Source organism: Tympanuchus pallidicinctus, unplaced genomic scaffold, assembly GCF_026119805.1.
Source record: "Tympanuchus pallidicinctus isolate F22 unplaced genomic scaffold, pur_lepc_1.0 scaffold15, whole genome shotgun sequence".
NCBI lineage: Eukaryota > Metazoa > Chordata > Aves > Galliformes > Phasianidae > Tympanuchus > Tympanuchus pallidicinctus.
The window spans coordinates 15415487-15429077 of NW_026294669.1; the positions used below are offsets into that span (position 1 = coordinate 15415487).

General features: G+C 35.7%; 1 protein-coding gene across 4 annotated transcripts in view; it reads right to left on the reverse strand.

The window, feature by feature from the left end:
• Positions 1-13591, reverse strand: part of RBMS1 (RNA binding motif single stranded interacting protein 1) — a 138397-nt gene that overhangs the window by 18572 nt on the left and 106234 nt on the right. For all 4 annotated transcript variants that reach the window (XM_052675495.1, XM_052675497.1, XM_052675494.1 and 1 more), the window contains exons 5-6: positions 2638-2795; positions 60-139 (exon numbers count right to left, since the gene is read on the reverse strand). In XM_052675495.1, the coding sequence (XP_052531455.1) occupies positions 60-139; positions 2638-2795 (238 nt within the window). The remainder of the gene's footprint in view (positions 1-59; positions 140-2637; positions 2796-13591) is intronic.

Below are 13591 nucleotides of genomic sequence, written 5' to 3' on the forward strand. Positions count from 1 at the left end.
CTCCCACTATGTAAGCAGTAACCCATCCATTCATCTCATTAGAAATACATGCAACATACCAGAAACTCCTGCTGGTGTCTTTATGAATTTTCCATTAAAATGAGCAATCACCGCTTCACATTTTTCTGTTGATTCCATCCTAGGAAAATAAAGAATAATTTACATAAATTAAATGCTCAGATTTCCATATTCCTGCCTTTTTTCATGCACATTTCTTTTTTTTTTTTTTTACTTTTTTTTTTTTTTTTTTTTACTTTTTTTTTTTTACTTCACTCTTGTGACTACTTTCCCATTAGAGCAACGAAGATGATGTTTTGTAAGAATATACTACTTCAGAAAGCTAAAAACAAAACACAGCTAATATTTTTTAATTTACACAGTTTAAGGTCAAAGGTACAGTGCAAATTTATACTGCAAATACTGCAGTATTGCAGTACACACTGCAAATACAATACTCCAATTTACTCAGAAATTAGGAAAAACGCAGATAACTGTAGTGCTTTTGCTTTTCAAAAAAGTAGATTGATATAAATTCTTAATTAAATTCTAAGCATACATGATGCATACAAAAATAGTTAATGCCATTTTTGATAGATACTGAAATGATTGTACTGTTTAAGTCAGACACAAATGTGCTTGACTGCATGCCCCAAACTGCCTTTGAACTTTTTAGTTTCTATGTATCATCACAACTAAACCATGTACCTGTCCCTCATTTAATCATTGTTACCTTCCAAACAGGAACCAATAACAGAACAGCTGTGGCAGTTACTGAGAATCCAGCATCCTGAACAGGTTAGTGCACTTCTGTTGTCAAAACTAGCCTTAATAGACTGGGTGGATTGCTGTTGAGCTACTGCTGGTCTGGGAGTGGCTCCACAGGTTGCAGCTACATCCTTAATTGCAATGTAGATGTGTCGGCTCTAACAACCAAGTTGGACTAAATTGGAACAGATTACCGAGATGTGCAAGTAAAGTGAAACGCGTTTTAATAGAATACATTTTGCAGCTGTCTGAAAGATAATGTTTAAAGTTAACAGGATTTTCTTTTCATTTGCTCACTGAGTTCTTTAATGTGGATCCAAAAATTATGCCCAATGACCTCAGCAGCAAAGCAGCAGCACTACAAACAAGTTAAGCCTTGGCACCTTTTTAATTCTGATAGCCTTTCTGCACAGACCCATGAGATGTCATCATACATGAGAACCAAAAACATCAAAATGTCAGACTAAACAGTTTTCTTTGTGGTTTCAAAACCACCTTCTAGAGAATTTACAGAAGTTCTGGATTTTTGGATCTGAACCAAAGAACTGTAATTTTTTTCTTTCAGATGAAACAAACAATATTATTTAGTTTCAGACTCGAGTCTGTCTATATTATCCACCTGGTGAAATGCTCCCACAGGCAAGAAATGATAATCTTTATTTTATGTTTATGTGTTTCTTGGACAATTTGAAAGTGAATATTTTTAGCTTTAATATTTATGCAACGATATCACAATAACAGCTTATTCTGTAAATACTGTATTATGTATACATGTATCTAAAAATAACAAACACATAAATACAGATAACACTCAATGTCTATGTACACATAATAACACAATCTATAACACAAAATCTATTAACAAAACGTTTTAAGACTTATCTTCCATAACACCTTCATTAGGAGGAAGGTTTTAAATACACACAAGACTTCTGCACAGAATTTTAAAACTCTTCTGGCTATATCGGAATAAAAGAATTCATAAAATACCACTGTGGATTCCAGGTAGAATTAGTAAGCAAGTTTAGAGAAAAAAGAATGCATAAACGCACACAGCCTACCAAATCTTAGCTTGAATGTTACTGGATTCTGCCCTTCTCAGTACCCGCACATAGCACTCCCCTATTTTCGTTAATGGAAAACTCCAATCTAAAGTCTCCAAATTTTGATTTCCACATTAAGCAGGTCTTAATTAGAGATGGGAAAATACCAGAAAGATACAGAGAAAACTTAGGTGAGGAAGCCCCACAACAAATGACTGTATTAATTACAGAAAAGGCGGTTGCACACAAATGGAATACATGGGAGCCATACACTAATTTATGGAAAATGTTCATTCTTGTTGATTTAGGATGTGTACTGAATCAAGCTGCCAAATATTTCAAGGTAAAATTTAATGTAAATGAATACAAATATTTTCTTTCCCAAATGATGTTAATGAACCAGACAATTCCAAGCAATGATATCCAAAAAGAAATGATGATGAGTGGATTTTCTCACAGGAAGTAATGAAGAAGAGGGGATAGCGGGGTGGTTTTCCCTATGGCTTCTTGTTTGGAATTCAAACCTCACAAGACAAATGTCACAGCAGACGTTTCAGTGAAACACTGCATAACCCTTGCTTCAGGCATAGAGAAGAAAGGAGAAGTACAACAAGGAGGAAGTACTAGAGATGAACTCTTATTTTTGTCAGTTGTCTACTAAGAACAATAGATTCAGATTCAGCCACATAAGCAAAATGAGACACAGCCACATTTTACTAAGCAAAAGATAAACAAGCAAAGCTCTTCTTGTATCTAGATATCCCTATTCTGGCCTTTTCAATTAACAAGGGGAAAAACGCTGCCAACATAGCTAATGACACTGAAGTACCTGGCAAAGCCAACACCACGGCTTGTCCCACTCGAGTCACGCAATATCCTCGTAGAGATAACCTGCCCAAAAGGCTTAAGCATGTTCTCAAGCTCCTGCTCGTCCATTGAAAGTGGCAAATTGGAAATGTATAAATTCGTTGGATCCTGTTCTTGTTGCTGAAACAGAATTAAAAACAGCTGTTATTATACTAGCATTGGGAAAGACATTTTGAACACAAAATATAAGAGCCATTACGTATATCTACTGCTAAATAGTTTTACCTTTAAAGATGATTCTCCCTAGCATTAGCAATCTTCATCTTCTGTCACTATATATTGCATTCCTAAGAGAAGCTCTCCTCCTCTTAGTATTAAATACTGCTGACAAGGACATTTTTAAGTGAAGATAAAAGTGAATAATTGACTAATTTATAGTGCATGTTACAACTTCATGTTTCAGATTCTTTTGGAATGAAGTAGCAGCAAAATCAACACAAGGGAAAAATGACAAGGAGATACAAGAGTGGTGGAAGAACTACAAAAAAAAAAAAAAGAGATGTAAATTAAACACACAAAATTATAGAATGAGAATACAAAAATAATATGGGGAAAAAAAGAGGTAATGCATTTAAAACTGGTTACATGGCCAAAATATTTTCATAAGAATAGCCTAATGTACAGAAAAGTGGGACCCCTCTCTCTTCTCTCATATATGAACATGTTTGAGTTTTTGTAATAGTTTTACATTATGTATTGAAACAATAAAAAAGTGTTCAAAAAATGTCTCTAGGAACAGACAAAACAACAGAGCCAGTAAGTTATTAGGGCTCATATTAGATATGAGAGACAAATGTAGGCATGTCTGCAATTCTGCTAACCTTATGGCTATCTACTTTTTGTGGTATATGTATGTAGCAAGAAATTCCATCTTAATCAAAGAAACATTTCTGTTGAAATCAATTGTTTCAAGTGTTTGTCAACAGATTTTCCAGTTGTGGTTAAGGATGCATCTCTTGCATCTTTCTCGTATTGCTAATTGATGGCTGTACTCTTGTTACTACATACATTCTTAATCTACACAGATCTGTATGATTTGGCCCTTACAGTTGTGCAAAAGCTTGATATCATCATTGTAGCTTTCTGTATAGACCTAAGTCTCTACAGCATGTATAATACTCAGAAGAACTTTACTGGCATTAGAAAAGTACGATATGAAACAAATGTGATTTTGTTGACATTAGCCTCAGTATATTTTCATTCTGTGCAAATGGGTTAAGCTAAGAGAAGTTTGAATCAAAACAAAAAACAAAATGAAAAAAACCCTGTAACACCTACAGGAATTAAAGCATTTATTGAAGCGATTATAGCTGTGGTGATACTTTCTTATAAAGAATAAACACCAATCTGTCATTAAACTGCCCTTGTATTAATAATATCTCGGCACCTTTAGCAATAAATTGTATAATTCATTAGTTTTCTGTCCTGGATATCATCTCTCAGGTGGGACTGGCATTCCCTAGGGAAAAAAGGGCCAGATGGCTAAGTCTTGGTTCTATTAGGCACAGAAGCAAATTCTTACACTCCAAAAAATAAAGTTAAAACAGGTAAGCAAATCTTATGCTTAAGGTTTGTTTTTTTTTTTTTGTTGTTGTTGTTGCTGTTTTTGTTTTTCCATCTGTATTCAGTTAGAAGGGCCTAAAGATTTCCGTAAGGCTTTTCAAAGAAATTTCAGCAACAAAGGACCTACAAGTGTTTGCTTCTGCTTTTGGTCCTTCAGTGGGACTTATCACAGTGGAAAAAAAAGTGGAAGATACTTTTACAGATGGTAAAGAAGGCTGAGATGGGAGACGAAAGGCAAAAAGAAGTTAAGATGATCAGGCTGTCATGAAGAAATTGTGGAATAGTAGCCAGAATTTCATTCTCTTCTAATTTTCCCAGAACAAAATAGTTAATTGCCAACAAACACATGCCAAAGTGCACAGAGGTTATAACTGCACCGCAGATGCTTCAGCCCTGGGGAGTGGCAGCGGTTCAACCATAAAGCAAATAGATCAGAATAAATTAATTTAATCCACTTCTTAATTTTGCTGGGAAGAAGGGAGGAAAAAAAAAAAAAAAAAAAAAAAAAAAAAAAGATTGCCATTGGTACTCAAAATAGCTGTTTTATGATACTGAGATAATACCACTGGGGCAGACATAAAGGAAGACCAAACTCCTTTATACAATATATCTGGAATTTTATGCAGTTTGGAAGTAGAAAAATTATACCTATTAGCATAACCTCCTCTAATTAGCATTAGCAAAACACCTCCTCTTCTACATTAATTTCTCATGTCATCATGTAGCTTCTGTCACCTCCATAAGATTGAATCTTAAAACAGCTATCTGGGTAAGTGTGGGGAGACTATAAGAAGTAAGTAATTTCCTCTCCCTTAGAACACACTGGATTTCCAAGTTGACTTCCAAATGGCAGCCACAACCAGGACTCCCCATCCAACTTTATCCTGTCTAACACAAAAGGCACTGTACAAACAGATGTTTGCTTTTATATAAGGATTTGGCACAGAAAATGGTTAAACAGTTAAAAATTCAGGAAGTTTGGAGAGAGACAAACTTTTTCACTCATCCCTCTGTCTGTCTCTGACAAACAGCAGTTTAATACATTAAGTTTTGTGACTTCCTTCCTTACTGAAATCCGTCCCACCATAACTTGGTTTACAGTTATTACAGTTCTGTGTTAGAAAAGAATATTAACTCCATAGATATCTGACTTTCTGTAATTCAGCAAATGGGTGCAATGAAATACCTGCAAAAATAAGCATCTAACTCAAACCCTGCCTATAGACAGCCATCATTGCAAGAGCTCTCAAAGGTAGATTCTTCTGTGGTTAAAGTCCATGAAACCATATAATCATCAGCTTTTACCTTAGAAAAGTTAAATCTCATGAAATCATTTGTACAACATTAGGAGAATGATCACAAAGAATAACTAAAGTCAGTGGAGAGATTCCTACTCAGGATAACAAACTAGAATATAAACCAGTGAACCATTGGAATTTCTCTTTTTTTCTAAACGATTTAGGAAAATTGCTTGACTCTTCGTATCTCATGGAGGGTCTTCAGTGGGTTCTGAAAGACACTGAAAGTGCTCAGGTCACTGCAGATTATGGGCAATGTCGGGATTTGTGGGCCAACATGAGAGCACACATTATTGAGGAAACTAGGAAGTCTTGTTTTTAGCCATTGGTGTCAGCAAGTTTCTATCGGTCTTCTCTCACCAAATACCTTTAGCTGTGCCTTCAGAACAGTGCTTCTTCAGCTCAATGAACTTGTTATCCCCAAGTAGCACTTGCAGAGCTGGCTTAATAAGCTGACTACAAGGTATGCTGCTTCTCATAAAAGAGAAAGAAATGGTCAACCGCTAATGTTCATTTCTGTAGAAAAGTGGTGATCAGGAGTCCTACATAATGCGAAAGGTTCTGCCATCATCTGAAACAAATTAACAAGAACCTCGCTGTGCGTGTGGAATTGTTCCTAAATTGCAAGCAAGAAACTTGGCAAAACGATAAGACATCTGTTTTCTCTTGCTCTGTGTAAGGTCACAGATAACACACAGCCATTCAGAAACATGTGACTAGGAACTGCTCACAGCATGGAAGATCCTCCAGCTGATAGGGAAGGGATTAAATGCTCATCTGCCTTCTTATAGAAACCACTTTAACATTTACAATTGGCCTGTGTCTCACTGAAATATGCCTGTTTCAGCCACTGTTTTAATACTATCTGACCACAGTCTGCTAACAAGACAATTCATTGGAAAAATCACTACTACAATCTTCACTTCTTATCCGGAATTCCAGAGCAAATGCATAGGATTAATATGCTAGGCATTTTAATTCATTTTCATAGGTACATCTCCATTATGAATAGGAAGTCTGAAAAGTAATGTTTAACTATAACAAACACTGTGTGCAAGTCTGCAATTAAACCCTGCAACCACATGTTCCCTTTTTATTACTCCTCACAATTCTTGCTTGCACCCATTCCTCCAAGGGCACCAAAGTGCCCCCTGGCAGTGCTGGATATTGCTCACAGATGCCACCGTTTCCTGCAGAAAGTTAAATGAGCCTACCAAGGCTCCTAGCTAGATGATCATTACTGTCCTTTTCAACACAGGCCATTCTATGATTCTATGATTCTAACAGGGCATTCAAGCCAGGGCCGAACAAATCACAGCACTGCTTGGCAGATGAGGTAAGACTTTTGTGAGCTGAAGGTGTGTACTCAAGGGAAGTGGCTGCTAACTGTCTTATTTAATGCAAATGCAATTCCTGAAATGACAGATGTTTTGCAAAATTTGGCTTACTTTCAATTTATTGTAAAATGATTTTTAAGAACACGGAATTTGCAGAAATGTCCACTATATTTAAAATGGCTACCTTACAGCTTCCTACTGTGGCTAATTGAATTTTAGGTAGAGAAATGGCGAGAAACTGATCATATTTACTTAACACAGTCTATAACCATAGGATTTAAGACTATTTCCTACAGAAGGTACCACAAATTAGGTTAAAACGAAACTCCTCTTACCAAAGAGTTGCTAAAAACTGCTGTAGAAATCTGCTTGAGTTGTCTCCTCTTTGCCTTTCATTTTTTCTTTGGCAGTCAGAAACCCAGATGCAGAATAAAGACTACTGCAATATGCCCACCTTTGCTAGTTGGATTAAGCACACAAGATACCATGGTAACCTAAGTTTATTTTCTTACTTTACTCTGCAGGAACAAAAACCTGATTTAATTCTCCAGAAGGTTGCCACAGTGAAGACAAGTACAAAAAGTAATACATTATTAAAAGTCATACAAGTTAGCTGTTTCTCATTCTTGCTAACTCAAAACCATTTTCCTCATCAGTGATGTGAAAGACTACCCTTAATGCATTATGTTTAATAGCTGCAAAACAGCCTTGACTTCTGTTCAAGAGATAAGGACAAGTGACTAAGCAGGCCTTTTTTTCCTCAAAAAACATAGCTGCTGTGCAATTCACACTTTATTTAGAGTGACAGTTCAACTTTTCCAAACATCTTTGGGAAAAAAAGGCATCTCAAGTTAGAATACAAAAGTGCTCTTGCATCAGACTTAACTGGAAGCAAAGATGTAGCTACCAACCTACAGGGAGTGCTTCACAGTTCTGCCTTTCAACCATTAGTAAAAAATATAAAGGTGACAAATTTGTGTTACCTCTGAATTCTGGTGTACCAACATGAAATCAGACAAAGGGCAAACATATATAACATTAAAAACACTTCTACATTTAAGAGAAAATTTGGTGCATTGTTTTGAGGGTCAAGAGACTTCTCCAGAAAATATGAACAGTTACTCTAGACTGATGGGATAGTCAGTATACGTTGACAAAACTTATTTTGTATTGTTACCATTGGGCATTTTCTAACACAACTAAGAAAATGCTCCGAAGGTTTGCCTATTTTTTGTGCATTCCTGCAATAAGGGAAAGTTGTGCATGCTTGAAGTAAGGGAAATGATTTGTTAATGTGAGATCTAATGCAATAAGCATAAGCATATTTACTTGTTCTAGTGGAAGGAAGGAAGTGAAGACTTTAAAGAAGAAATTAAAAAATTTTGCATCTGAAGCCCTAACCCCTAATAATGTGTGACTGTGGGGAAATCTTTCAATGGATAAATAATGACTCTTCCTCCAAAAATGCACATTAGTAAATGGAACAACAATCCTTGGCTCAAATTAACAAATGTCATTGTCCTCAGAAATCCTCTAAATCCATGGATTACTTTCATGAATTCTGTTAGAAGTGACACAAGTTAACCAAAAATAAGTTTGTGCTTCTGTAGGGGGAGAAAAAAATAATAATAGAGAAAGCAACAAAAAAAAAAAAGGAAAATACAAACTAGAAAAGATTGAATATCACTCTAACAGCATAGCAAAGCTGTACACAGAGAAGCACTAAAAAGCTCATGAACACAGACAGAGAATAGAGAGGGCAGGAAAGAAGATGAAGCCTTTGAGAACGTCTAGGGTAACTGTCTCATTGAGTCTGTAGGAATTGCATTGGATTCAGATGGTTACATTACATTGAATGGAGGAGACCCCTGTAGTATTAAGGACCAGGTTGAAATACATTTGCAAGAGCACTGGACTGCGTGCGAATGGCTTCAGTGATACCCAAAAAACATGACAAAATCTCTGCTACAGGAGTAACTTCATATGCGACACAAATTTAATAGCTATAAGCCTTTCACTGTATTATCTCAGGAATCAATATACCCACCCTGAGCTAGACAATATGCCTATGCAAGGCTAACTGTCATATCAAGTATGTTACATATCACTCAATGAGCTATGAGCTGCCACAGCCAAGCTGCTATCCTAGCTAGCTCATAATACCTCTTTGATGTCATCAGCATGATAAAGATATTCTCATGTGGCTTTATCTAGGCTGCAAACACAATCGTGCTCTTGAATTAAGTTTGCTGGACAGAAAACTATGCCAAAAACTATGCTTTTTATAAAACTTTTTTATTCAGTTCTTTTTTTTACCCCCTATATTTACATATTGGTTTACTTAAGAAAAATAGGAACTGAATTCGATTTTCCTTATAGGAGAGTCACTTTTGCAACCATTTGAAACACAGTTACTTTGGAGCAGAGAGCTAAACACAGCTGAATAGCATTTAATGGGACAAAATCTCCTAACACTGACACAAATGCTATATGTCACATTCAAGATTAAGAATTTACAAGAAATTGGCTTACTCATATCTCTGTAACTTTCAGACTTTATTAACTCTAAAACACTCATTAAAGGTTCTCAGGTTTTAAAATCTCCATTCAAAATGCCAACATACCAATATGCCAAGTAGATTTTCCATATGCACCTACCCTCCTATACCATGTCATTTGCTATTTGCTCTGAGCAGCACATAATCCTACAATTATTTCATTGATTTTACCTTTGGGTGGGGAGAGAAGAGAAAATTCTCAAATAATAAGCATTCACCCTTGTAGCAGCCATAACAACTTTTCTAACACAGATCAGTAGTGTTTTTTTTTACGATATTGTCTGTACTGATCCTATTGAAACAAGTATTTGGGTATGTGTTTATTTAGGAAAAAATGCAAGGTACAAAGAAATTTTAGTTGAGTAAATCCTACAAAAGCAGCATTTCAAGTATATCCTGGGCTATATATTTTCAGAGGTCTCTCTCAAACTCATAAAGACTCGGGATTCAGTCAAACGTTTCCAAGCATCCTCACTAGTTTTCAATACATGACTTGTTACTCTAATGGTCTCATTTTTAAAATACCATACAGAATTTTCTTCTAAGCAGTACTGTATTCAAGTCAGCATGTGCTCAAAATTCACATCCCTTGCAAGGTGCAGAATTCAAACAACTGCAAAGGCTTTTAACAAAAATAATTATAATCTTTTTCTTTCGTCATTTAGTAACAGGAGATTGCTGAAAAAATCTTAGAACCCATTTTTTCATCAGTTCATCAAAGCGAAGTTACTCATAAGCACAGTTTCAATAAAAGAAGAAACCTAACTATGAAAATGGGGAGAACTCTTCAATGCTACTACTGTTATTTAAGAAAGCATGGCTATGAAAAATCATAGTTTCTGAACTAACTACTGGTTTATTACTGAAGCCTTCCTTGAGGAGCAAGAACAATAAACTAATAAAAGAAACTTCAAGAAGAAATTCTAATGAACCAAAATAAACCAAAACTGACTTACAAACTTAGTTTCTAACTAGCTTAGAAATAACAGAACTCTTGCAAGACATGCATCTGTTCTTCCATACGTCATCTCTAGAGTAGGAAATAAGCCATTGTTTTTGAACTGTGTCCTGAAACAAACTGCCTACCAATACATCATCTCTTCATTGCCTTTCATGGGTGCTGCTGCACACTGGAAAAGAAATCAGTAAGACTGAATGCTGGAAATACTCCAATGAATATGAGGAAAAGGGGAATTGCTCATCACCTCCATTTTAATTTTCAGTCAAAAGTCTACTGTCATCCCCTCGTACCGCAAAAATATCTTCCATCAGCTCTCAGCAGAATTGCCTTTCCAACAGGAATTTCAATTTTAGCTGTCACCAGAAGACACATTTAACCAGCACACAGCAAAGATCTTCCCAAGTTGCTTAAGTGTAACAATCTTAGTAAAGTTTTTCACATCCAGATCTCTGAAAGGACAGAATAATTGAAGACACAATGTTTCTTGAGCAATGCTCTAACACTCGGCTCCTTAATCTGCACTATCAACATGACATCTCTCAGAACATGGCCAGCTCCCCACAATGACCCTCATCTCAGGATGTGGCCTGAAGCTGCATGTCAGGCCCCAAGCCCTCCAATCTGCTCAGTGAGAGCCAAAAGTCAGATCAGATTGGAAGCAGATAGCAGAGTACAGCATGAGCTTACCCAGAGCATAGAAAAAGTTCAGAGTCAATATTTGAAGTTATCTCTACAAAGCAAACAACAGAAGTTTTGATAAGTACAATCCAGACAGTTTCTACTAAACTGGGATTTGTAGATGACCTTGTTGAAAAGAAAAACTTTTTAATATATCTGTATATAGTTACGGTATGAAACTGCAAAAAGGAATTCATTGCAGTCAGATTCAGGCTTCAACAGTAATTTTTTTCCTTCCATTTCATTTGTGATCCAAGAGGAAGATATGAAATGCTAGGTAGTGGTGGAGCTACTGATGGCCATGGGCACAGCGCAGTGATGTTTTCCAAACCAAGCTGACAGGCACACATCTCTTTGTGACTGAAGCAGCTGCACTGGTCAGTAAGGAAATCCATCAGCACGCAGCTGGCAAAATGTCCTCCAGATCTTTCAGTGTGACATTCAGGCTAATGCCAGAATAAACGGTTTCACTGCAACATGACCGCTTTGTAATACTGGCTTTGTATGCACAAAGGGTAATATCAAATACATAACCGCAAGTAAACTTTCTTACAGTATAATGCATACGAAAAGTCTGATCTTAGATCTTGCCAAAACAACTGGAAGTGGATGGTGATTCTCTGTTTGGCACATCCAAGTAGAGATACGATTTTTCAGACAAAAGGAGAGCAGCACTATCTGTCCACCCCACCCTAGCCAAAATTTCAATGGCTCAAAGTATATAGACAACAAATCAAAGCACTTGAACTCTCCATCACTTACGACTGTTTGTTGTAGCACTACTTATTGTTGCTGCTTTTCTTTATTTTTCTCTCTCTTTTTTCTAAATTTATAATTCAATCACCCTTATCGTGCTAAAAAGTAGATGAACAATTTTCACTCTGATGCCAACTTTATAGTTATAGATTTCCCACAAGTCAGCAGGATTGACAGACTCAAAGTGTAAGAAAATAGATCAAAATGATCAAGTATCATGACACATGCTTTTTCATTAATGCTAACAGAAAGAAATATTAGAATTTTGCAACTAACTAGCAGTTGAAACGATTAAAAAAAAAAATGTATGGAAAAAACTAGGAAACTATTCATTAGATTGCCAGAAAAAATAAATAAAGCTTCACCTACTCAGACAATTAGATAAGCTAAAATTCTTTATTAGCAAAATGAATTTACTTTCTTTTCTCCTACCTACATATTGTATTTGTAAGATAGCAGACAGAGGTCTTGAAAAATCTAGTGTATATATTGAAGTGATTACCTAAAAGCTAAATATTAAAAGTTATTTATTAAACATAGATAAAAAACTATAAAAAGAAAAAAGTCTGGTGTTTTTTGGTAAGCATGTACGTTTGTATCATGGCTGCAGTGAAACATGCATTAAGTATGAAACATATGGTTTCCATTTTGTAACCCTGGAACTCATCCAAAGACATTTTATGTTGTTAGCTTAACTGTTCTCCTCAGCTGAGAAGCTGTGGAAAATATCTCATCCAAAAAAAATCTGCACCTAATGGAGAACTGCAAAAGATTTGCTAGATCTGCTATGAACTATTAAAATTAAAAAAGGCTCTGAGTTTACTGTTTAATTACGGGAATATTTTTACTTAATTAGAATATAATTTTCAAACTCTGAAGATCTACTTTAAGAGGCACCACAAATTACATGAACAGATCATGTTGGAAATATTTTCTTAATAGAATAAATTTGTAGTGGTAGCTATGGCGTCATGTTGGAAATTGGCCATCTGACCTAATACCACCACATGACAAAACCATTATTAATGTATCATCTCCCTGATTTTATGGATTTATAAAGCTTATCTTGTGGAGATAATGCTCTGAAGGCCATGTTAAGTAATAATTCAATGCAGAGACCAGAGATCAGTAAAAAGATCATATTTCTTTAATTTTAGTAATATTTGATTTTGCCCTGATGCAGAATAGGTTGTCAAAGAGTTGGCTAGGAATATCAAGAAAATCTTAGCACAGATTTATATTTCTCTTTTATTAATGCAAAATACATTAAAAATGCTGCAAACAAAGTCCCTAGGTTAAATTTTGCTTTGTTGCTCTTAATTCATCCTCAAATTGCAAGGCTGTTAGCCTCAGTAACAGCAATTAGATGATGTATATAATCTCTCATACCTGTCTGCTGGAAGCTGTTGAAGCTAACCAATTTGTCCAGAAATTAGCATGATGAATTTAACCCATTAAGCATTCTGTAGTTCTTATTGCTAATAATAATAATAATATTCCTGATCTTTCTTTTCATTAGGCCAATGGAAAGGCAGTATAAATTAGAATTGCGACAAATCCAACCAAGCACATTTGGAGAAATTACCAGACTCTTTTCTTTATTTCGTTAGTTGAGCTCACTTGGGATATATGCCAGCTGAAAATCCCATTACGCTATCTAATGGCTTGAGAACTGTGTTCACCATAAAGGTCTTGCAACCTGAGAATTCACACTGCCAATGCTCTCCTAAGGTATAAGCTTGTTCTTCATAAACCACTGCAAGAG